This window comes from Natrix helvetica, assembly GCF_964273705.1.
Source record: "Natrix helvetica genome assembly, chromosome: 2".
In the NCBI taxonomy this organism is placed as follows: Eukaryota; Metazoa; Chordata; class Lepidosauria; order Squamata; family Natricidae; genus Natrix; species Natrix helvetica.
The window spans coordinates 23,073,817-23,099,347 of record NC_138552.1 but is presented as its reverse complement, the minus strand read 5'-3'; the positions used below and the strand labels follow the sequence as shown (position 1 = coordinate 23,099,347).

At 42.9% G+C, this 25,531-nt stretch overlaps 1 protein-coding gene across 1 annotated transcript in view; it reads left to right on the top strand.

Annotated features, from left to right (window-relative positions):
* OXCT1 (3-oxoacid CoA-transferase 1) overlaps positions 1-25,531 on the top strand; it is a 94,822-nt gene that overhangs the window by 59,818 nt on the left and 9,473 nt on the right. Inside the window, exons 14-16 of the mRNA XM_081940092.1 lie at positions 16,545-16,634; positions 20,203-20,283; positions 21,674-21,775. Of these exons, the coding sequence (XP_081796218.1) occupies positions 16,545-16,634; positions 20,203-20,283; positions 21,674-21,775 (273 nt within the window). The remainder of the gene's footprint in view (positions 1-16,544; positions 16,635-20,202; positions 20,284-21,673; positions 21,776-25,531) is intronic.

Sequence of the window (25,531 nt, the reverse complement as noted above, 5' to 3'; positions counted from 1 at the left end):
GCAGTTTTCTTCTTGCAAGAATTCTCTTTTATTACTGTGGAAGGCTGGAGTTAAGATTCAATACATTTCTTGCTGTGAGCCAGCAATGTGTGATATTTCACTATTGCCAGTGAAGCCTTTTCATGCATCCTCCTCCGACATCAGCTTAGCAATTCAGAGAAAAAGTAGGTTGTCTCACCATCAAGGCTCGCCAAGGGACGAATAAAGCTGCCTTATGATATAGGCCCTCTGTGGTTTCCTTGAGATCTAACAGTAACACATATGCAAGGGACCTTGGAGGCCATCTAGTCCAACCCCCTGCTCATGCAAGAAACCTATGCTATTTCTGACAGATTACTGTCCAGTGTCATCTTAAAAGCCTTCACTGATGGTGCACCCACAACTTCCGAGTGCAATTTGTTCCACTGGTTGATTCTTCTTACTGTTAGGAATGTTTTCCTTAGTTCTAGGTTGATTCTGTCCTTGATTAGTTTCCATCCATTGCTTCTTGCCTTGCCTTCAGGTGCTTTGGTGAATAAGTTGGCCCCTCTTCCTTGTGGCAGCCCTTCAAATATTGGAAGACTGCTATCATGTCACCCGGTTCTTCTTCTCACTAGATTAGGTATACCCAGTTCCTGCAATTGTATGTTATATGTTATAGCTTCTAGGCCCCTGATACTCTTTATTGCCCTTCTCTGAACTCTTTCCAAAATCTCAGCATCTTTTTTGTATTGGGATGACGAAAACTCAATGCAGTATTCTGAGAATGGTCTTCCTCTGTTAATGCAACCTAATATTGTATTAGCTTTTTTGGCTGCTGCCTCACACTATTGGCTCCTGTTTAGATGGTTGTCCGCTAGGAATCCAAGATCCCTCTCGCAGTTATTACTGTTAAACCAGGTTTAATCTAATATATACTTGTACTTTTGGTTTTTCTTGTCTAAGTGTAAGACTTTGCTTTTAAATTTTCATTTTGTTGGATGGGACCCATGGTTTCTATTAAGACTTGTTCATGGTCTCTATCTAAACAAAACAAGTATATCTAAACAAAACTCTCTCAATTTTGTGCCTACTAGATACATTAGGACTAGAACTATAATTCCCAACTAGCTTACTGATCATCTATAAAAGCTATGATGGTGGGAATCTGAGACTTGCAGTCCTAATATATTCCAGTTGAATTAGGTTGGAAAAGTCATATTTAAATTAACCTGTGATTTGGGTGCAATCAAAGGAGAGTTATTAGATTGTCTTTATTCATTTAATTTATATAGCTTCCTATTCTCATTCATTTAATTTATATAGCTTCCTATTCTCATTTTATTCATTTAATTTATATAGCTTCCCATTTCCATTTTGACTCTAGTCAGCTTTTAACCAATCATCTGCTTGTCGGATCCTTTTTTGTTTTTATGGATGTTGTCCAATATTCAGATTCAACAAATTAGTAGAAGAGGCAGGGCCTTCTCAAGACAGTAGTCCTTGATTTATAACTACAGTTGGGACTGGTGTTTCTTTTGTTAAGCCATATGGTTGTTAAACAAATTATCACACACTGAACCCAATTTTAAGACTATTTTTACCACATTGTCATGGTTCTGAGTAATGAACCCAATCTAATCAGGACTCTGAGGCTTCCGTCAGGCTCAAAAGACCTTTTATTGAGTACATCATATCGGCATGTAGAAAGGTGAAGCTGCTGTAAGGAATTCCCACGCTTTAGGGTAGTTAAAAGAATAGAATCTTCCCAGGTGTCTTAGGTCACGTTAACCAATCAGTCCAACAGCAGCTTCCCCCTCGGCCTCAGGAGATGTTCGTTGCCATGACATTGGCTTTCACACTGATTCTGGTCGATGTTTTGTATAGCAGGTTAAGGCACCACATTCCAATATCTTCTGACTTTCACCCTCCTTCCCCCCCCCAAGAGTGGCAACTGAGAAACGAAATGAAAGTAAGCACGGCCGAAGTCGTTTTGAGTATTGACACATGATTGTTATGCTGTCATTAAGTGCATCACATGGTTGTTAAGAAAATCCAGTTTACCACATGGTCTTTGCTTATCGGAAGCTGGCTGGGAAGGTTGCAGATTGCAGTCAGATGACTGAAGCACGCTGCAACTATTGTCAATGTGAGCCAGTTGCCAAGCATCCACTCTGGTGGTGATGCGACAGTTGTAACTTTGAAGATGTGTTGTAAGTCATTTTTTTCAATGCCTTCGTAACTTTGAACTGTCATTAACCAAATAGTCATAAGCCAAGAACTAATGCCCCTAAAACTAAACTCTCTTGTTAATAGAGATACATTTGTCAAGTGCCTTATCTTTGTTTATGTGATTCCCAGATCATTCTCCCTGTATTGGTTTGTCCATATAAAGAAACAGGCAGAAGCTATGCACATTTTTTAGGCTTGACTGGTTTTTTTTAAAGCCTAATATCAGTCTCTATCTTGCATGCTTGCTATCGGCTGTCATAGTAATGGGGAGGGTGGGGGCTCATGGTATTTGGGAGGAGAAATGTGCTGGTGGAGATATCTCAAGAAGGTAATTTTGTTCTCATCATCTTCTGCTGATGGCTCGTGTTTGGGTTTGGTGAAGGCCAACTGTCTTTGCATATGAACATGCGACCCACATAACACCTTTGGGAGTTGGAGATTGGACATTGGGTCGGGGTAACTGGGGAGAATGATTTGGGTAAACATATGATATGTACAAGTTTGCGCTTTTTTGCTTCAGATCTTGCTTCACTTTTGCTGTTTTCATTTATTGTCCAGTAAAAGTACCTTTTCTCTAATTAAATGGAGTTGGGGGTTTTCTTTCTTGAATACTGAATGAGGCAGGCCTGACCTAATCTCTCTTGTTTAACCACTGTCCCAAATATTTTTCACTACAATTTGTGGCAACCTCAGCCACTTTAGAAAGAACAGGAGTGGTAATCCAAACTATTTGGGAAGGAATTTGACTGGGTAAGACTGGCCTTATTCTTGCTTGAAAAGTCTTTGGATCCAGTCAGGTGCTCAAGTCCCTTAAAAAAGCCCAATTGCATAGGGTGATTGTCACGATGTTAAAAAGTTTGCTAGGCCTGAACTGCCTAAACTGACACTCAAGAGTTAAACTAAGAAAGCTTTATTGCGCAGGTCATAAAACAAAAAAAGGTTCTTATCTGAAAGTGATTTATTGCGCACGCGTTTCACATTTCCAAATTCCTCTCTTTTTTGTTCGGCAGCCAACTTTGGCTAACGAAGCTTTTCATTATCAAAATGTAACCAATTAGTTATTTTCTGTTTTATTTTATTATTAAAGTTTGTTTATTAATTAGAATACTTTTAAAGACTTATTTTTCTCAATATCTCAAAAGATATGCAGAAGGAAATCAGCCACGGTTCATCGGTCTCTAACAGGGTGTTTTTTTCCCCTGACAACTTGGTAGCAGAGGTTTGGTTGACACCTTGGTAGCAGAGTTTTTGGCTTTTGATGATACCAGCTGAGATGGTTACAATTTATGGCTGTATTTTCCCTTCATGCTATCTAAAGATAACCGACTAAGCCTAATTAGCAATGTCGGAGAAAAAGAAAAAAAAGAAAAAGAAAGATGGGGCGAGCACAGATGGATCAGCTTCCTCTGACAAGGAGGCTCCCTCGGACACAGAGAAGCAAGATCAAAACGTGCTTCAGGAACAACAAATTCCTTCAGGTGCCGAGCCAAATATGGGAGAAGGAGCTACAGGACGCGACATCCACGAAACGAGGTCAGTGGTTCCTCCTTCTAAAATATCTCCAGGAGATTATGAATTTTTGGGGGCCAAGCCAAAACTTCCCACTCTGCCAGAGCCACTCCATTCCCAGACCCTCGCAGATTATCAAACGATTGATGAATGGCAACTGCCGGCACAGAAAAATTCCTCCCACGCAGAAAGCAAAGTTTATGAAATTCCCCCAGATGGTGAGCAAGAAATGCAAAGCTATCTAGATCAAATAGAACTGTTTGAAAAATATGCTAGGGAGGCGAGAGTGTGTTTTGAAGAGATAAGGCGAAGTAGAAGAAGCTCCCCCACTCCCAAAATGTCTGAGGACGCCATCTTGTCTTCTTCAAAACAACAGCCTAAGACACACCCCACAGAGTTCATTGGTCAATTAGAACAAAGAGACATGTACACGTCACCGAGGTCACGTGGTCCCTTTGAGTCAACCGAGCTTCCGCATACGTATAGAAAGGAGAGGCAGCCAAAAAGTGAAGCTGCACTGCCATCTGCTGGCGGAGAAAAATTATTACAGCAAAAGATTAAGCAATTGGACCAGATTTTCAGAGATATGTCTATGAGTCCTTTAGAAGCCAAAACTTTGTCTCCAAAGGTTAAGTCTTCAATACCCCCTGGCGGTGTGGAATTCTCCCTAGATGGAAAAAGGCAAAGCCAGAGGCAAATTCGAGGAAGCCAATTTGATGTTGCCACGCAAAGGCCAATGATGCAACCCCAGCATCCCCTGGTTCAACAACCAGCTTTGCAACCAGAGCAACAAATTGTTCCTCAGCAGGTATTCACAGTCACCCCCTTGACTGGTGAGTCCAAATTAAAGGAGTCAGGAGAGAATTATAAAGCCTGGGTCAGTGAAATTGCGCTCTTGCTTCGAAGAGAAGGCACATATTCCATGGTTTTTGATCCTCCCCGTCCACCCTGGACGCCTGCAATAAGAAACCTTGAAAACAGAGCTATCACGACTTTACTCATGTCAATGGAAATTGAGATCCAAGGTATCTTTCCACCTGATGCAACTGCCCAAGAAATATGGGCTATTTTGGAAGATTGCTACAGGCCCGTTTCAATTGAATCCTCATGTTTGCTCATGTCTGAGTTCCATGGTTCGAAGTTGAAACCTGGTGAACGAATTGGTGGACATTTGACCAAACTGAAAAGAATGAGAAGTGAATTGAGACAAAATGGCCATGTAATCGATGATATCCAAATGATTAGCATCATCATTAACTCATTGAATTATGAATGGAAAGATGCTGTTGCAAAGATTAACTACGTGCCTATTGCTCAACGCACAGTTAACCACGTTTGCAGACTTTTAGTGGAAGACGAAGCTATCAGGTTAGCTACCCCACATCTGCAACGGCCTCCAGCACCAAAGGCTCCAGCCAGACGTCCCTTCCGAGGAAGAGGCTACGCTCCAAGGATGCCAAAATGCTACACCTGCAACCGTGTGGGACATGACACCCGGGATTGTCCCCAACGAGTTCCAGCTCCCGCCACGTACCAGCCCAGAGGAACAGATTCCAGAGGCAGAGGTAGAGGCGGAAGACAAGGTCGTCGTGGTCCAAGGCATGATTCACAAGCTCCACTTGCAACACTGGCCATAACCAACGTTCCACAACCTGATCCAAAGTTCGACAGACGTCTTTTGTGGACTTTAGATAGTGGAGCAGCTGTGCACGTTACCCACAGAAGGGAACTTTTCACAGAGATGGGCGAACCAGAGCCCGAGTATCGAGAACTGTATTCCTTCACCAACCACACTTGCAAGGTTATGGGAAAAGGAACTGTTTACATTGAAGAGCTCGATACACACATCCCTGATGTTTATTACATACCTTCAGCAACCAGTAATTTGCTTAGTCAAAGTCACTTGTCTAGAGAGTTAAAGTTCCAGGTTCACCACCTCGAAAAAGCAAGTTACTTAGTTAAAGATGGTGATATTGTTGCTGAAACCATGCTGATTGGTGGTGTTTATTACTTAAAGCCAAAGCCTAAAGGGCAAGCACAGGCAAGTATGCAAACTCCAAAAAGGCACAACGCAAACCCAGAGAGAGTTGTCCCAGAGAGAGAAAGCGTTACTGTGCCAAAGGCTCCTAAAGCCAACAAACAAAGAAAACAGAAACAGATTGCTCAAAGCAAGCCTGAGGGTCCTCATGAAACTGTTAATGTTGAGAATTCACTAACTGGTAAACCTTTGCATTCCAGGTGTATTCACAAGTGGCACAGAAGATTGGGGCATGCCAGTTTCCGTGTTCTTAGAAAGATGCCGGAGTTCGCAAAAGGTTTGGATCTAAAGGGGTGTAAGGTGTTTTTGGATTGTGCCGTTTGCAAAAAGGCTAAATCCAAGGCGGCTGCAATTCCCAAACACGCTACACGCCGGTCAACACGCATTTTTGATTTGGTACACACTGACATAGTGGGTCCTTTCCCACCAACACTTGGTGGCAGAAAGTATTTTTTAACAATTGTAGATAATCATTCTAGATATGGATTTGTATATCCTATGAGAGAGAAATCTGAGACCTTTCAGATCTTTAAAGACTTTGCAGCGTTTGTTTCTACACAATACCAAGTTCGCATCGCCAGAATCCAGAGTGACCGTGGTGCAGAATTCATGTCTCAGCGTTTCCAGGACTGGATGCGTAAGAATGGAATTCTTCATCAGACATCTGCTCCATATACACCGGCTCATAACGGAGTCGTAGAAAGAAGACAAGGGGTTCTACAAACCATGATGCGTTGTCTTCTAGAAGATGCCAATCTCAGTATCGCATACTGGGGTGAAGCAATCAAATATGCAAATTACATTGTCAACCGTACTTGGAGCAGTGTAATCAATCAAACTCCTTTCTACATGCTGTATGGCTACAAGCCTAATCTCAAGAACCTCCATATTTTTGGTTCATATGCTATGGTGAACACTCCTATAACTCAAGGACCAAAGAGACTGAGATTTATGGGTATTGATGATAATTCAAAATGGTACAAATTCATTGATACTAAACATGTGATTGTCATTTCACAATCTGCTAATTTTGAGGAAGATATTGACTGGTCCAGGATTCATTCCAATGATCCTGAAGTTTATTTTCCTAGAGATGGTGTTCCAGATGCCACGCAGCCTGATGACAATTCGCAGGCAGATGTTCCTTCTACCAGTTCTTCACAACCTGATGTTCCGTCTTCTCAAGCCGCGGATGCTGATGCTAGCGACGAACGTGAGGACGAGGATGATGATGATGAAGAAGAAGAAGACTGGTCTGTTGTTCCTAGACGCTCCAAGAGGGCCACAAAAGGAATCCCTCCACAACGTTATTCATGGCAACTGACAAAATCACCATTACCTTTGATTTGCAACGTTACTCTTCCTCCAGAGACATTCACACAAATCAAACAGCTTCCTGATTCAGAACAAGACAAATGGTATGATGCAATGCAGGATGAAATGGACAGTTTAAAGAAACTTAATGTATTCACACCTGCAAAACCTCCAGCAAACAAGAAAGTCATTGGCACCCGATGGGTCTACAGAATCAAGAAGAAACCGAATGGTGAGTCTTTATACAAAGCCAGACTGGTAGCTCAGGGTTTCGCTCAACGTTATCCTGAGGACTACACAAACACTTACTCACCAACAGTCAGAACTGAAAGTGTAAAAATCGCTTTAACCACTGCAACTATTCTTGGTTTAGAAGTTTTCCAATTTGATGTGGACACAGCTTATCTACATGCAGACCTAGATGAAGAGATCTACGTGAGAAGCCCTCCAGGATTCCGAAAGCAAGAAGGGGATACCTGGTTCCTGAACAAAAGTCTTTATGGTCTGAAACAGTCAGGTTTAATGTGGTATTTATGTCTTACTGACAAACTAAATTCAATGGGCTTTATTAAGTCCGAAACTGATGAATGCGTGTTCACAAAAAGATCTAACAATGCATATGAGATAATTCTTGTTTATGTTGATGATATTGTTTATATTGGTCCAAATAAGAAAATGAGTGAGATTTTTGCCAAAAGTTTGCAGAGATACTTCACACTAAAATCTTTAGGACACATTAGCACTTATTTAGGTGTTCAAATTGAAAAGACACAGAAGGGGTTTAGTCTTTCACAAGAGGAGAAAATTGACCACATTCTACATCATTGCAACATGAAAGATGCTAGCACAACAAAGACACCCATGCAAACAGATTTTCACAACTTAACACATGAACCAAGTCCTGAGTTCGAGGATCAAACACTTTATCGTTCAGTCATTGGTTCACTATTATACATTAGTAGTTGGACCAGACCTGACATCGCACTTAGTGTTAATCTTTTATCACGACACGTAGGTAAGGCAACACAATTTCATTGGTCATGCATTAAGAAGTTGTTGAAATACCTAAAACACACTAAACACATGAAGTTATTGCTAGAACCAACACACACTGATCAACCAAAGTTGATTTGTTTTGCCGACGCCGACTGGGCGAGCGACAAGAAGTCACGCAAAAGCACTTCTGGTTACATGATGTTCCTAAATGGTTGTCCTGTTTACTGGCAAGTGAGAAAACAGAGTTTTGTTTCATGTTTATCTACTGAAGCTGAATATGCTTGTGTTTCAGATGCTTGTAATTCTCTAACGTGGTTTGATGCTTTGATCACAGATATCTGGACACGTCCGATTCGACCAATCACCGTGATGGAAGATAATGTATCTGTTGTTTATATTTCTGAGTCACATTTCACAGGTTCTAGGTCCAGACACATTGACATTCGTTATCAAAACACAAAGCAATTAGTTAAGCAAGGTTTTGTTAAATTGCAATATGTTTCTACACATGATCAGATTGCAGACATGCTTAACAAACCACTCGCCGCAAATCAACACGAGTATCTGCGAAAGAAGATGTGCCTTAATTGATGATTTGATGACGTCAGCCCAGACTAGCAAAAGAAGGGGTGTCACGATGTTAAAAAGTTTGCTAGGCCTGAACTGCCTAAACTGACACTCAAGAGTTAAACTAAGAAAGCTTTATTGCGCAGGTCATAAAACAAAAAAAGGTTCTTATCTGAAAGTGATTTATTGCGCACGCGTTTCACATTTCCAAATTCCTCTCTTTTTTTGTTCGGCAGCCAACTTTGGCTAACGAAGCTTTTCATTATCAAAATGTAACCAATTAGTTATTTTCTGTTTTATTTTATTATTAAAGTTTGTTTATTAATTAGAATACTTTTAAAGACTTATTTTTCTCAATATCTCAAAAGATATGCAGAAGGAAATCAGCCACGGTTCATCGGTCTCTAACAGGGTGTTTTTTTCCCCTGACAGTGATATTTGCTTCTTTAAAAAAAACACACCATTAATTTTTTTAAGTATAAAATTTAAAAAAGCAAACAAAAAAGTCAAACAAAAAGGGAAAAGGGTAGGAAAAAAGCAAAATTGGAAAATATAAATAAAAGCAGGAAAGTGCTATATAAAAAAGATAACTTTTGACTTTCTTCAGTATAGATAAAAACCTAAAAATCAATGACTTTTTGAACTGGAATAAACCATAACAAACAGTACTTCTATCTTCATAAGCAATTTTAATAACCACAAGCCGTTTTTAACCCAAGGTTAAAATTTCATTTCTTTCAGTTTCAGTTTCTAGCAAAAAAAAATATCCATGAGTGATTTCCAAGTAGAAATGAAGCTAAATAATATTTAATAACAGAATAAGAGAGTTGAAAGCGACCTTGGAGATCTCTTAATCCAACCCTCTGCTGAAGCAGGAAACCCTATACCCGTGATGGCGAACCTATGGCACGCGTGCCACAAGTGGCACGCGGAGCCATTTGTCAGGGTACGCGAGGTGCTGCCCTGTCAGCTGGCCAGCGCGCATGCGCGCGCTGGCCAGCTGAGTTCACCTTTTTAAAAGCTATTTTTCACCTTCCCCAGGCTCCAGAGGCTTTATAGGAGCCTGGGGAGGGCGAAAAGAGCCTTCCCCCCCCCGGAGGCTTCAGGGACCGTCCCTGAAGCCTTCGGAACGCTTAAAACCCCTCCGAGCAAACCGGAAGTCACTTCCGGGTTGCTCGGAGGGTGGTTTTAAGCGCTCCGAAGGCTTCAGGGAAGCCTCCGGACAGTCCCTGAAGCCTCCGGAGGGCCTCCGGGGGGTCAGGGGAGACTCTTTTCGCCCTCCCCAGGCTCCTATAAAGCCCCTGGAGCCTGGGGAGGGCAAAAAAACCATGTAAAATGGGGGGGGGTCGTGCGTTGTGCGTGCATGCGCACTGGGGGGGGGGTCGCGCATTGCATTATGGGTGCGGCACGCCCACACTCGACCCCCCTGCACTCCCCCCACTTGTGGCACGCGAGCCAAAAAAGGTTCGCCATCACTGCCCTATACCATATAATTAAAGCAGTCAATTTCTCCATCTCCGCCAACTCCATTAACTTCACCAGCCATTCTTCCATTTTGGGTAAATGGGACTTCTTCCATCTCTCTGCATACAGAGGCCTTGTCAGTGATATTTGCTTCTTCATTGGCATGTCACGTGGCATTGCACAAATATTTTTTTTTTCATTTTAAGTTGTATTCCATGTGCATAATAGTGTAATTCGGGTTTATTAACATTTATTACTTCCCTTCAACAGAAGTCTCCTACCATGCTTAAGGCACAAGTGAGTTGCAACTATACTGGGAGCATCTGCTTGAAAGATATTAGTCTAAATGTTACATTAAAAGTGAATTAAAGAAAGATTTGAGACTGTGCATTTATGTTTGCCATCTTTTCATGTGATCTTTATTAATAAATTTTTAAAATCAAGCCAGAAGCATAAGTGAAACAGATGGTATAGAATAAGCTTCTTGTTAAGGCAAAATGATGATAAATATTATTTTCTTACCGACTCAGTTCTTACACAGTCACATATTTAAATAGCCAATTGAAAGCAAGTGTAGGCAGGATGGTGAAAGGAAGGCCAAACATAAACTAGATGTTGCAGATGGAAGGTTCATATATTCCATAGATTACATCTTTCACGGGTCACAGGCTTGTCATCATTTTGATGGACAAAGGACTGGGTAACTGTGGGTTTTAGGGCGTCTGGATCTGGTGATCTTCCATTATTAGTTCTGGATAGGGTATAACTCCCTCAGACAAAATTATTTCACAGACTGGGCATCTTCTCGGATTCACAGCTTAATAAGCAAGTGACAGTTGTGGCCAAGGAGATCTTTGCAACAAATCCATTTTTGGGCCAGATGTACCTTTTCCTGGATTGGGAGGCTCATAGTTACTCATGCCTTAATCACTTCCCATAATCTATTACAACGCAAGTCTACATTGGCTGGTCTTGAAGAGCATTTGGAAACTGCAACTTCTCCGGAATATGTTGGTGTAGAAAGTTTTGGGTGCACCCACATTATGGCCCTGTAACACCACTGTTATGTCACTTGCACGCAAGTCACTTCTAGTAAGGTTCTAAGAGCAATTCAAGGTGCTGAATTGTACACGACACAGGGCCAGGATACTTGAGGGACCAGGTCTCCCTGATGATTTGCACCCGTACCATCAGAGTGGGCAGGATGAACAAGTGCTAGGTCCCTTTTGTTAAATGCTGTCATCTCTTGGGACCAAGGAGACAGGCCTTCCTTTCACAAGCACCTGCCCTGTGGAACGGCCTCTCTCCTGAGGTTCAGATGATTCCAACACCGAAGGCCTTAAAATCCCTGACTCTTCTCTCAATTCTAAGGGCAAGGAGGTGGGGGGTCTGCTATATGTTTTTGCCTTTGTGATGGAGCCGCATGTGGCTCTTTCCTCCCTCTGCTGCAGCTCCGTCACCGCTCGGCGCCACAATTTTGAGAGGAGCTTCCGGGGGGGGGGGGGAGCACAGTGCTCCAGGAGAAGACTATGGCAAGGGGAGGGTTTTCCAGTTGTCTTCACAATTAATAGGGCTTTCAGTTATGACAGATAGAGGAAAAAGTAGGCCGCGCTAGAAGGAGGCTCTATGGTGGGGGGAACTGAACTTCCGGTCAGCTCCAGAATTGAACAGGGAGCTTCCGGTTAGGACCTTTGTGGCTCCCAATGTTTTCTTTTCTGTGGGAAACGGGTCCAAATGGCTCTTTGAGTGTTTAAGTTTGCCAACCCCTGCCCTAGAACCAATGGGTTAAAGAATGTTAGGTTCTCAGTGGCAGCTCTGTGTGGAGAAGGGCATTTTTCCCCAACAGCCCAGATGGCCCCTTCTCTGCTGGTTTTCATAAGGACCACAAAGGCATTACTTTCCCAGCAGGCCTAGAGCAGAATGATCTGGAATCCTGCTCAGTGACTGTTTTTATGGTATTGTTGGCGGGACACTTCTGCTGGTTTATGTATCTTTAACTTGTGTGTGCTGCCTATAGCTATGCCAGTGATCGAGGGGGCTAATAAATTGATTAAATGAACAAACTACTAGAGAAAGAACTGAGCATAACAACAGATACCAGAAAAAAGACATCTGCAGTAGCTACATGAAGCCTACAAAAGCAATGAGCATTCCAGGAGATGTAGTAATTTCCAGGGTTGGATTAATTTCTAGAATCAGCAAGGCTGGTCTTCGAATATGATATAAACAGCTCCTAGTCAAGTAAGGCATTTAAAAAGAAGTCTGCGCACCTGCATGGACACAGCCTAATTATCCATGCCTCAAGAGAAATTTGTTTGTGTCTCTCTCCCCCCCCCCCCCCCCGCTAATGTTAATCAAATAGCCCTGAGTGACTAGCAAGAATAGTAACAGAAATACATACCACAAAACTAATTGAAAGAACAATGAGACACATCAGGCAAAAAATGAAACCCTCCAGAGCCGCAGTTTGCTGATCCCTGTTCTAGGGCATACTGACTAGGTCTTACTGGATGTCAAAACTTTAGAAAAATCTCATATAGCACTCTTCCCCCTCAACCCAGAACTTTGCAGGTTGCAGAACTTTCTTTGCCTGAAGTCATTCGGTCTCTTTAATCTCTTTTAATATTGCACTTTTACACATGGATTTCCTTTCCATAATGTTTATGTAAACGCAGTGGTGGGATTCAAACTGTGTAACAACCAGTTCTCTGAGTGTGCACTTTGTGCGTGTGTGCACCAAACGCGCACTCCGCACGTGCGCAGTACATTTAAAAACTTACCTTCTACTGCAGTGAGTAAAACAGCTGAGGCGCGGCAATCCGCTCTGCCACGCCTATCAACTGAGCTTCAAACAAAAGAAATATAGGGCAGACAAACGCAGGGGCGTGTGGGTGGGGTGAACTGATTGGTGGAACTAACGGTTCTCTTGAACCGGCTGAATCCCGCCCCTGTGTAAACGTTTCCTTAGCTGTGTAACATTAGGTGAAATATTGCTCCGGCTGTTAGTTGAGGTAGTCCTCAATTAAAGACCATAACGGAGATGCCCATTTATGTCATAGGCATAATGGAGCTGCCCCATATGTCATGACGGTCATAAAGCAGACCATCCACGTGACCAACCCAATTTTATGACCTTTTTTCCAGCGGTTGTTAAGCACAAGCCGTGGTCATTAAGCAAGCGCATTGTTCACTATGGAGTGTTTCTGCCCCAAACTAGAAGTAAATGCTAGTTTTAGGTAAAAAACATAAATCACGGTCAAATGATCATGGAATGCTGCAAATAACCATAAATGCAGGCCGAGATGCAGAACTTCAAAACCAAGTTGTAAGTACATTTTGGGATGATTAGTTGTAACTTTGAACAAGAGGCAAGTTGAGGATTATCTATAATATAATAATTAATTAATAGAAAGGGGTCTATCATACTGAAGTCCAGTCCATCTAACTAAAAGTTTGGGGCTATTGAACAGATTCAGAATTTTGAGTTCATGCTGTGAACTTCCAAGATGGCTGCTGGAGTGCAGTGATGTGCGGTGAGGTTTATGGCTGGTGAGGCAGCAATTTTTTTAGGCTTGTGGACTTCAACTCCCAGAATTCCACAGCCAGGCATGCTCAGTTCCGATTTAAAGCGACAGCATTTGTTTTTCTCCTTTGCGAAAGAAGTTTACTTCTTTCTTTTTCTTTTCTTCTCCCTTCCCCTCCTTCCTCCCTCTCTTCCTCCCTCCCCCCTCTCTCAAACACACACACACAGAAGTTGGATTGGACTATCTCTCCTACCCCCTTCCCTCTATCTCACTCTCTCTCTCTCAAACAAACACACACACAAACAAATTGTGTGAGGGGGAGGCAGGAAGCCAGTCAAAGAGCCATACTGGAGCACACCCACTTTCCCCCAGCCCCAGAAGGATCCAGCCCAGCTTCACTGATTACAGGTTTGAAAAGGCAACGTGGCTCTGCCTGCAAGGGAGGGCACAAGCGAGCCAGAGTCCTTCCCTCCAGCCTTTGCCCAAAGCCCCACACCAGGAGGATGAAGTTTGATTTCCTCCCCCTCCCTCCGACCCACAGATACATTTTCCAGCTGTTTCAGAGAGGATTTCAACTCTGCTCTTGCCTCGGGTCCTCTGAAGAAGCCACACCCAAACGAGCGCCCTCTACTATGAGGCAGGAGAACTGCATGCCTCCCCTACGTCAGGAATTTTTAGGCTTTTAACCCTTGCTTAACTTAAGGGTTAAATGCCTAAAAAATCCTGATGTAGGAGCGGCACGCAGTTCTCCTGCCTCATAGTAGAGGGCGTTTTTTAGAGGCTTTTTTAAACAGTTAAGCAGTCATCCACAGTGAGGAAGGCTCAGGCAGCAACTAGCTCAGTCTGACCTCAGGTCTCACCATTTTCCCTTTACATTTTTTTTATTTTCATGATGACAGTGGTGAGGCTGTGCCTCCCCTGACTGCACGTCACTGCTGGAGTGATATCTCCAATAACGCATCCCTGATTTACCAGAAAACAAATAAATGAGGTTGCCTCTCTATCATTCTCCTAGCTTCCCGGGGAGATGGGAATTACATTTGGTAATGTTAGATATGGGATGTGGTGACTCAGTGGCTAAGATGCTGAGCTTGTCGATCAGAAAGATCAGCAGTTTGGCGGTTTGAATCCCTAGCGCCACGTAACGGAGTGAGCTCCTGTTACTTGTCCCAGCTTCTGCCAACCTAGCAGTTCAAAAGCATGTAAAAATGCTAGTAAAAAAATAGGAACCACCTTTGGTCGGAAGGTGACAACATTCTGTGCACCTTTGGCTTTTATCATGCCGGCCACATGACTACAGAGACATCTTCGGACAGCGCTGGCTTTTTGGCTTTGAAACGTAGATGAGCACTGCCCCCTAGAGTCGGGCACGATTAGCACTTACAGTATGTATGAGGGGAACCTTTACCTTTTAATGTTAGACTAGCCCTATGCTATTAAACATCCTACTTTAAGAGCAAAATATTTAGAGGTGATAGAGAGACAAGGTGATAGATGACATCTTCCTATGGACCCTTTTAATATTAATAACAGAAAGAGTGATGTTGATGATATAATGCAGTGATGATGGTATAATGCAGCAACGTAAGTAAACTACCAAACCAACAACAGATACTCTGAGGCTATTAATCAGTGAATCCAAAAGAAAAGAAATGTGGCAAACATTCTTTAGGGATTATGTGAATATATGGAAATGTCACTTCTTACTTTTATTTGCTCTTCTGGTTTGGAAAATGACGGCTATGATATGCTTGCTTTTGAGAACTGCTTTTCCTTGGCAAAATTTTATATTATCACTCTTGCAGTACGTGGTTTTGAACCTTTTGATCTGTTTGCTTTTTAAAGCCGCCTTCAAAACATTATTCTCATCTCTCGATATTTGACTTTATAATGCTTTGAGAGAACCCTAACGTTAACAAAGTTGCTATTTCCAACTCCTATTTTAGCTCAAGCTACAGCATTTGCCCATTGGTTATTGACATTCTTCAAATTTTAAAGAGAATTTTCTGTTTGGAACATATTTGCTTTCAGCCTCTTTAGAAGAGGTGCTAGTGCTTGATTAATGGTCTCTAGGCATACAAAAATAACATATTGCCAAGGCCTTCTTCTTCTTTTTTTTGATAGTTATTTTGATTTTCTTCCTGGGAAGGAAAATATAAATAAATCTTGCTTAACACCTTTTGAGTACTGGTACACACTGAAAAGTGTTCTTTCACTCTTCCTCTCTCTTTTAATCAGCAAATCCCCCCCTCCTGGTGCATTCCCCTTCCCACCTCTTACATTTGAACACCCAGAATTGATTTTAAGCATCCACAGGATGGAACTCAGGAATAAAAGAAAAAATTAATTATATGAAGAATATGTTGGGGTGATACTAGCATCATAATAATATGAAAACCTGGAATCCAGCAATAAAATGTAAGCATAACAAAAAATCAGCTTAACGTGAAATGTCTATGTTCTTCAAATCAGCAACAAACAGGATTAATGTGAACTTGTCTCTTTTTATTTAAAATCAATGACATTTCTGATCTGACATCTTGACTGTACTGCTGCTATAAATTGGCAGATACACTGAGCCTTCAAGCAAACAAGCAAATCTTGGATTATGTATATCAAATGTGAAATTATATCTGCTTTAAGATAATAGAAAGTTTGTCTTTTGCATATTGAGCTTACTTATAAGTATATTGAAATGTGTCTTATTAGTGATCCATTTCCCTTGGTAATGGAGGATGGATCGAGACAAAGGGAGCTCTTAATATTTGCAGGAATTAACCTTAAATAACAAAAACTTTGAGATATTTGTATTTTAATTCCTTCCTCCCTCTCTCCCTCCTTTCCTTCCTTCCTTCCTTCCTTCCTTCCTTCCTTCCTTCCTTCCTTCCTTCCTTTCTTTCTTTCTTTCTTTCTTTCTTTCTTTCTTTCTTTCTTTCTTCTAGGGAAAGATGGTGAAAGGAATGGGAGGTGCCATGGATCTGGTGTCCAGCTCAAGAACTAAAGTAGTAGTGACTATGGAACACTCAGCAAAGGTAAAAACAATATTCGTTAAAATTCTGTTTGCAATCATGGAGAGGAAACCTCATCTCTTGTGTCAATGTATGTACAAGGGCTGGTTGTATGGTCATGACCATCATCTTTAATTTGACCTTTGCTTGCATTTATTTATTTATTTATTTATTTATTTATTTATTTATTTATTTATTTATTATTTATTTACTTACTTACTTACTTACTTACTTACTTACTTACTTACTTACTTACTTATGTTACAGTATATGCCATTCATCTTGTGGTTCAAGGCAACTCCGGGTGCCTTTTCACATTAAAAAAGCAGAGTTTTGGTTATACTATGGTGGATATCTTCTTGACTTTTCTTAATTACACTGTGGACATCCCTTTTTACATTAGAATGGATTACAATGGAGTAATTGCTTTCTGTAGTAAAAAGAAAAGAAAAGAAAAGGACATAACAAAGAATGTTTCAAAGAGCTTAAATTAAAAAAGAGGTGATATACACAGCTATAAAGAAAAGTTAGCATTGCTGCAAAATTCTACACAATGATCACTGATTAAAGCTTGCAAAGTATTTTCAGGTTGCTTCTTAGAATACTTAATCCAAATGACCAATTAAATTGGAAAGCAGAAGTGGAGAACTATCAACTAAGTTCACCTAAAGCTGAGCAGTTACTAGTAAAAGTATGAAACTTTTTCAGGCAACCAGCAAACAGATTAAAAGTGTTGGCAGTGAGAAGGCATTGTTTCTTTTTCTCATTTTAAATTTAGAGCTATATCAATCACTATTAACATCTGACTATTTACATGATACCTTCACATGACATTCATGGTATAAACCACATGCTTGCTGGGATCAGTTTAAATAAAAATTCAATAATAATAGCAATTGAGAAGCAGAACTGTGGGAAAGAAGCATGCCAAAAAGGCAACAAGCTATTCAAGCTGGAAGATGTTACAGGGAAACATTTGATCCCTGGTCTTCTGCTACCCTTTTATAGACAAGGATCTTCCACTATATGACCTTGATGTAAGATAAATAAAGTTGGGTCTGTAATGATAGCGTAATATAAATACTATTTATAGGTACTGTAAGTAGATAATATAAATACTGTATATAAGTACATGTAATACTTGAGAATCTTCCACCTATTAATGCAGTCATATATAATGTAATAACTATTTTGTTCTGCTGTATGAAAACAAATTCCAGCTTTGAAGTACTTCTAGATAGATTTGTCATTCAGAATTTCATGGTGGAAGATGAAGTTAAATCTGGAAGTCATTGATTATGTATTGGTAGTAAATCTACTTCTTTAAAGCACCAACATTTTCATGGAACTTTGCAGATCTATTTATATTATTTGAATGAAGTGAAAAATAGTACCCAAGACATCATTTTACACCTTCATGTGTTGCCTGTTCCTTGGTAGAGGAATATAATGTAGTCATATCATTGTATTAAACAGAAACCTTATGTATTTCAGATGACAAAATGTAGCTTACTTATCTAAGTAGTAAAATAATACTAGAAAAGTAAAATATTCAGTGTTCTTGTTATAAACTGGAGCTGTGGTTATGTGATTATTTAAAAAAAATCAGGGTATTTTTGTAATGCACACCTGAACATCAAGCCTCAGAATGTGTCAGTAACATCAATGGGCACAACATAACATAGGTCAGATAATTAACATGATGCTTATGATGCAACTTTGGATGAGTCTCCAAAGAGAAATATTACTGACATGTTTTAGGACAGTGATGGCAAATCTTTTTCTTATGGCATGGAATTGCATCCAATTGTGGAATTGTGTGCGCGCACGCTATTGCACACGCATGCGTGCCCACACCAAATCAATCCTCCCCGTCCACCTGTGCACGACCCATCCCCAGACTCCAGAGGTTTTATTGAAACCTGGGGAAGGCAAAAAACAGCCCCAATGAGCCAACCGGAAGTTGGGAAAGAACTTCTGGTTGGCCTGTTTTTTGCCCTCCCCAGCCTCCGGAGGCTTTCCTGAAGCCTGGGGAGGGCAAATAAGGCCTCCCCCTGCCCTCTGGAGGGCCGAAAATCAGCTGGCTGGCTGGCATGCACATGCACACCAGAGCTGATGGCTGGTGTACCAGCAAATATGGCTCCGCGTGCCAGCGGTGGCGCTTGTGCCATAGGTTCGCTATCACGGCTTTAGGACAATGAGATACCTCCTAGTTTGGGCACTCAGTAAAAGAGTCAAAACCAAGATCTGGGCTATGAACGACAGGTATATCGGGACCCTGGAAAATGTGCTGCCATAGTTACAGATTAGTTTAACTCTGAAAAAACCCCTGTTGATCTATCATCTGTTAATGGCCAACTAAAGACTTTAGAAGATAGGCAAAGTTGCTAACTAACTTTAAAACACTGTTGGTGCTTTCCGAGTCCCCAGAGGTTTTGATGCCCGAAATTGCAGTTGTTATGGAAGAGTTATCTTATGAGCCCAATGTTCAATTACTGAGAAGTTGCATTCTCAAATGGGATGACATAAAAGAAAGGATCCCCTTAATTGGCATGATCTAGGATTCATTCTATTCCATATTCTCAAGATAACCTTGGTAAGCTCCTGAATGCATGGACATAGCTTGCATAGAAGGAAGTAGGTTGGCCTTTTCCAGCATAGCATGGTTCAGATGTGTTGTATGTGCACCCTAGTATAGCTGAAAAAGGCCAGGCTACAGAAAACTGAATTTAATTCATTAAAACCTATTAACGACACAGTGGAAATTAGCAGGAATGAGGACAGGAAATGCAAGGATTAGTCAGATTTTACAAAACATTCTGTGAGCAGGCCCTAATTTACAACAAAATTGAGCTTAGACTATACTGTTGTTGTTGTTAGTTGTAAAGTCGTGTCCGACCCATTGCAACTCTATGGACAATGTTCCTCCAGGCCTTCCTGTCTTCTACCATCCTCTAGAGTCCATTTAAGCTCATGCTGACTGCTTCAATGACTCCATCCAGCCATTTCATTCTCTGTCGTTCCCTTCTTCTTTTGCCCTCAATCTTTCCCAGCATTAGGCTCATCTCCAGTGAGTCCTTCCTTCTAATTAGGTAGCCAAAGTATTTGAGTTTCAGGATCTGGGCTTCTAAAGAGCAGTCAGGGTTGATCTCCTCTAGGACTGACCGGTTTGATTGCCTTGCAGTCCAAGGGACTCGTGGGAATCTTCTCCAGCACCATAGTTCAACGTCCTCAATTCTTTGGTGCTCAGCCTTCCTTATGGTTCAACTTTCCCGGCCATACATTGCAACTGGGAAAACCATAGCCTTGACTATATGCACTTTTGTTGGCAGGTGATGTGTCTGCTTTTTAGTATGCTGTCTAGATTTGCCATAGCTTTCTTCCCCAGGAGCAAGCGTCTTTTAATTTCTTGGCTGCAGTCTTCATCTGCCTAGACTATTCCCAAATCCTCCATGAAAACTTCAAGATTAACTGAAGAGTTGTACTGTATTTGTAGCAATGGAAAAGTAACATGCTTCTGATTTTGAAGCAAGTAGGATACTTGAATGATGACGATTTAATGAAATTTAGTGAAATCTCTGTTCGGTTGCAGGGTAATGCCCACAAAATACTGGAAAAGTGCACTTTGCCGATTACTGGGAAACAGTGTGTGGATCGCATCATAACAGAAAAGGTAAAGTACTTGGTTTGGTTACTTTTAGCTTATTTCCTTTCTCACATACTATTTTCCTGAAAATAAGCCCTCCCCTAAAATATTGAAATGCATGAACAGTGGGTCCCTGCCATTTCCTGGTCGGGGAAGGGGGGGGGGACATGCCCCACACACCCTACATGCACCTGTGATCTGTGTGGAACGGCCTCGTGGGGGCCGCTCCCACAAACCCTAGTTACTGAGCCCTTTCTCTTAGTGATGGCTGCAAAAAGAGCTGGCAGGCCCAGTGATGCTAGGGCTGGCAAGAGTGTGCCAGAAACAGAGATGGAACTTCCGGCCCTCTCTGGATCAGCTGATCTGCAGGCCGAGGTTAAGGGGCCTTCTGCACCTCAAAAATAATAAGACCACCCCAAAAATAAGGCCAAGTTCTTATTTCGGGGGGGGGGGGTCAAAAGAAAATAAGACCCTGTCTTATTTTCGGGGAAACACGGCAAACTGAAGAACTTGGGAGAGGGGAGCTTTGTTATCTTCATAACAAACCTGCAAGTCAGAGCATGAAATAAATTGCCCAATGTAAGCCCTTGAATAATAATATTCAGATATTGTTTTGTTCAAATGACCATTTTTATCTTGGTCTCAGAAAACAAGGCCCCAATGCCTGCATTTTTTGCTCTGTATTATTTTCAGTTCAACTAATAAAGGGAAACAGCCTGAAGATTAGAATTAATATATATAAATATATATTTAAAATAATAATTTCTTCATTTTTTTTTCTTTCCAACTCATGTCTGCCTTCACCATGTAAGCTTACCGAGAAGGAGAATTAGTCTTTTCAACTGGAGCTGTCATTCAGGCTAGCAGGTTATTGCTCCAGGGTGCCTAATTATTTATGGTTTGATTCCTCGACCTGGCAGATTTTGGCTCTGCTGGCTCAGAAGTATAATCCCAGACCATCTGTGGGCTCTTGGCTAGAGAATACGGATTCCTGACTGGTTCAATGGGGACTCTTTGAGATCTATTTATTTTTGTGTGATCTTCCATTTTTCTAAAGAGCTTTTTCCCCTACCTGGCTCCAGTTTTCTGGGAAAATATTAGACTGTTCTGCTGAAGCAAACCTTTCATTTATCAACAGGTTTCAAGGAAGGGACTATAATATTCTTTTCTCATACCGTATGATAGCAATCTGTTATCATCTCGCTGTTGCCAGGCCTGTATCATTACAAATTGTTGGTGAGAAAGGATGTCTTGAGAGTTGTGCAAAAAAGCTCTTGACAGATTAAAAACCAGCCTGTCAAAGAAATAACTGGGTTTAGCACTTCCTTCTATTCTCCTGGTTTTTACATACAATGATCTTAAATATAATGTAATTTCTTTCAGATACTTAACTCTATCACTTTTTTCAATCCTTTAGGCTGTTTTTGATGTCGATAAGAAAAAAGGACTGACACTGATTGAAATCTGGGATGGCGAGTCTGTAGATGAGATTAAAAAATGCACTGGTGCTGACTTTACTGTAAGTCTTTAACTAGTTAAATATAGAGGAGAAATAAATTGTTAACGAAGACAGGATTTTCTTAATCCTTTACTCTTGATCTAGTGCAGGGGAATCAAACTCCATTTCATTGAAGGCTGCATCAGGGTTGTGTTTGACTTCAGGGGGGCTGGGGTGGGCATGGCCAGCTCAACATCACTCGTGTCGGGGGTGCCTGTGGCAGCCCAAGTGCTCTGCCAGCAAAAACAGACTCCCAACCTCCGTTTTCGGCTGCAACGGCCTCCTGCAACCCTCTGCCAGCAAAAATGGAGCTCCGTTTTCATTTGCAGAGTCACCGTGGGCTGGTCCTTTATTATTTCCAGGTCGGCCCTAGTGGGCCAGATTTAAGCTCTTCGTGGGCTGTATCCGGCCTGCGGGCCTTGAGTTTGACATCCCTGGCCTAGTGCAATGCAAGCTGTGGCCTTTCAAACGTGAATGACAAAAAGTTAACAGTTGATAATAGTACATGGCTGTTTTTTTAAAGGCCAGGTGTGGTACAACTTGTCCAGACTAAGGGGAAGAAAGTAATTTGTCTATTTCAGTTTCTTAAAAAAGATGGTTCATTGGCTTGACTTAGAATGAGCCCATCTTCTGGCAATATTATAATGTTTCTGTACAATGTGGTCTTATGCTTGCATGTTTTTGATTACATTCATAAGATGCTGTGAAAGAAGATTAGAGTAACTGACCATTATAGGAATATAAACAAACCACATTTTTGGAGTATAAAATGCACTTTTTTCCCTCAAAAAAGAGGGTGAAAATTTGGGTGCGTCTTATACATTGAATACAGCATATTTTGCCTCCAGAAACAACGCCCCTTCACCAAAATGGCCGTGCATAGCCTTTCGGAGGTTTTCAGAGTGCTCCTGGGGGCTGGGGAGGGCAGAAATGAGTGAAAAACAGACTGTTTTTTGCTCAATTCCCCCCCCCCCCAAGCACCCAGGAGCACTCTACAAGCCTCCGAAAGGCTATTCATGCCCTTTTTTGGGGGGGGGGAAACAGGCCCGTTTTTGGGAAAAACGGCTCGTTTTGGGGAGGTCTGCAGAGTGCAAAAACTTTTTTTTTTAATTTGCCTCTTCAAAATCTTGGTGCATCTTATACTCCCAAAAATACGGTATTTAAAACACATAAAATACATAAAAGTAGAAGAATGACCTGGGTAGCAACATGGATTGGCACCCCCACTTTTTGACACTATTTTGTAAACAGAGGGCACAGCAACTAAAATCCCAAACTTCAGATGTGGCCTCCAAGACAGAAAAGCTTCTTGGCCTGCATCTATAAACTTACAGGCGAATGACCATTGTCTTACCTGAAGGGTCCTTTTCAGGGCGCTGCAACGGAGAGTCCAAAGAAGGGGTTAAACACAGCCAATCTGCCCAGAACTGAATTGAAACTTTAAGCCACGCCTCTGGTGCCGACTCTCCTCAGATTTATTCAATGAAGACGTGGAACAGTTGCGCGCTGAAACTTCAACTGGAAGTCTAATATGGAACAAGTCAAAAATAGTCCAACAACAATAACAGAAACAACAAACAACACTGTGACTTCACAAACACCAGCGGAGAATAGACCCCAGGGAGGGGTGGACTCTCCGTTGCAGCGCCCTGAAAAGGACCCTTCAGGTAAGACAGTGGTCATTTTCCAGGGCGCTGCTCTGGAGAGTCCAAAGAAGGGACATGCCCAAGCTAACTGTCACTAGGGCGGGAAGGCTCAGCCATCAGGGTCGCTCCGCTGGTATGGATGCCCTGAAGAACACGCCTCCCAAAGGCCCCTTTCGCCGATGCAAAACTGTCCAGTTTGTAATTTCGGACAAATGGAGACAGAGAAGTCCAGGTGGCCGCCTTGCAGATCTCTTCAATCGGTGCCTGTGTAGACCAGGCAGCTGTGGTGGCGGCGCTTCTAGTCGAATGTGCTGTGATATTGCGAGGCACAGGAACGGACTGTAAAACGTGGGCAAGCGCAATGCAGGCTCGCAGCCATCCGCCGATGGTAGATGAAGAGACCTTCTTGCCTTGAGAAGCTGGTTGAAAGGAGACGAATAGAGATTCGGATTTCCGAAAACTGGCCGTGCGCTTGATGTATCTGCGAATAGTCCTGCGCACATCCAGCATGTGCCAGCGCTTTTCCCTCGGGTGCCGAGGATGCGGACAAAAATCCGGAAGGACCACCTCCTGCGCCCGATGAAACCCGGAATTGACCTTCGGACTGAAGGAAGGGTCCAGCCTCAGGATTACTCTGTCGTTACGAATGAGACACAAGTCCTCTCTGACTGACAGGCAGCCAGTTCCGATATGCGACGAGCAGACGTGATAGCGACCAGAAAAACCGTCTTGAATGTGAGGTGTCTGAGACTGGCCGTCTTAATGGGCTCAAACGGGGGCCCGATGAGGGACCGCACACTACATTGAGATCCCAAGATGGGTATCTGTGGACCACTGGGGGTCTCAGGTTGGTCGCTCCCCTGAGGAAACTGCGGATGGTCGGATTCCGGCCAAGAGATGCGTAGCCCTCAACTGAGAGGATGGTTGACAGGGCTGCCGCCTGGTGCCTCAGGGTGTTAGGTGCCAGGCCCTTGTCCAAATCTTCCTGCAGGAAGTCCAGGATGACAGGAACCGAAGCAAGGGGCGCAGACGTACCATGAGCCGTGCACCAGCTGGCGAAGGATTTCCAAGTGGCGTCGTAGATGCGCGTCGTGGACTGCCGTCGTGACGCTTGGATGGTGCCAATCACCTTGTCTGACAACTTGCCTCTGCTTAGGAGATCCCTCTCAAGTGCCAGACGGCCAGCTGCAGCCACTGGGGTTCTGGATGTTGAAGGGCCCCCTGGCTGAGAGAGATGTCCTGTGGAGGAATCCGCCACGGTGGTGTGATCGAAAGACTCACCAAGTCTGCAAACCAGGTTCTCCTGGGCCAGTACGGTGCTACCCGCAGCACCTCCGCCTCCTCTGCTAGGATCTTCCTGATGACTCTGGGAAGAAGAGGTAGCGGGGGAAAAGCGTAAAGCAGACCTTTCGGCCACGGGCCGTGCAGCACGTTGACTCCTTCCGCCCTCGGGTCGTGGAACCTTGTGAAGAACCGCGGAAGATGCGCGTTGGCCGCGGTGGCGAACAGGTCCACCAGCGGGAGGCCGAACCTCTGGGACAGTTGCTGGAACAGCAGCGGATGTAGACGCCACTCCGAGTGGTCGACTGTGGATCTGCTCAGCCAGTCCGCCTGGGTGTTGCTCGTGCCCGAGATGTGCTCCGCCTGAAGAGAAAGGAGATACCTCTCCGCCCATCGACCCAAGAGCTCCGCCTCCTTCATCAGGGATCTGGAGCGCGTTCCCCCCTGTCGATTGATGTGCCCCTTGGTGGCGACATTGTCTGTCATGATGCGCACGTGGTGGCCCTGAACGGTGCTCTGGAAGCGCTTCAGCGCAAGCCTGACTGCCCTCAGCTCCAGCCAGTTGATGCTGTGAGCGGCTTCGGAAGGGGACCACCTGCCCTGTGCGAGCTGGTTGTGGCAGTGGCCCCCCCCAACCGAACAGGCTGGCATCCGTTGTGATGGTGAGCCTGACTGGCTCCTTGAATGGCGACCCCTTTAACAGGGCCGGAGACAACCACCACTTAGAGAGCGACGTACCTCTGCTGGAACTGGAATCAGTCTTGTTGAGCTGCTTTCGTTTGTTCTTTGATATGGAAGCAGGAGCCACTGAAGGGGACGGGAGTGAAGTCTCGCCCAAGGCACGATTGAC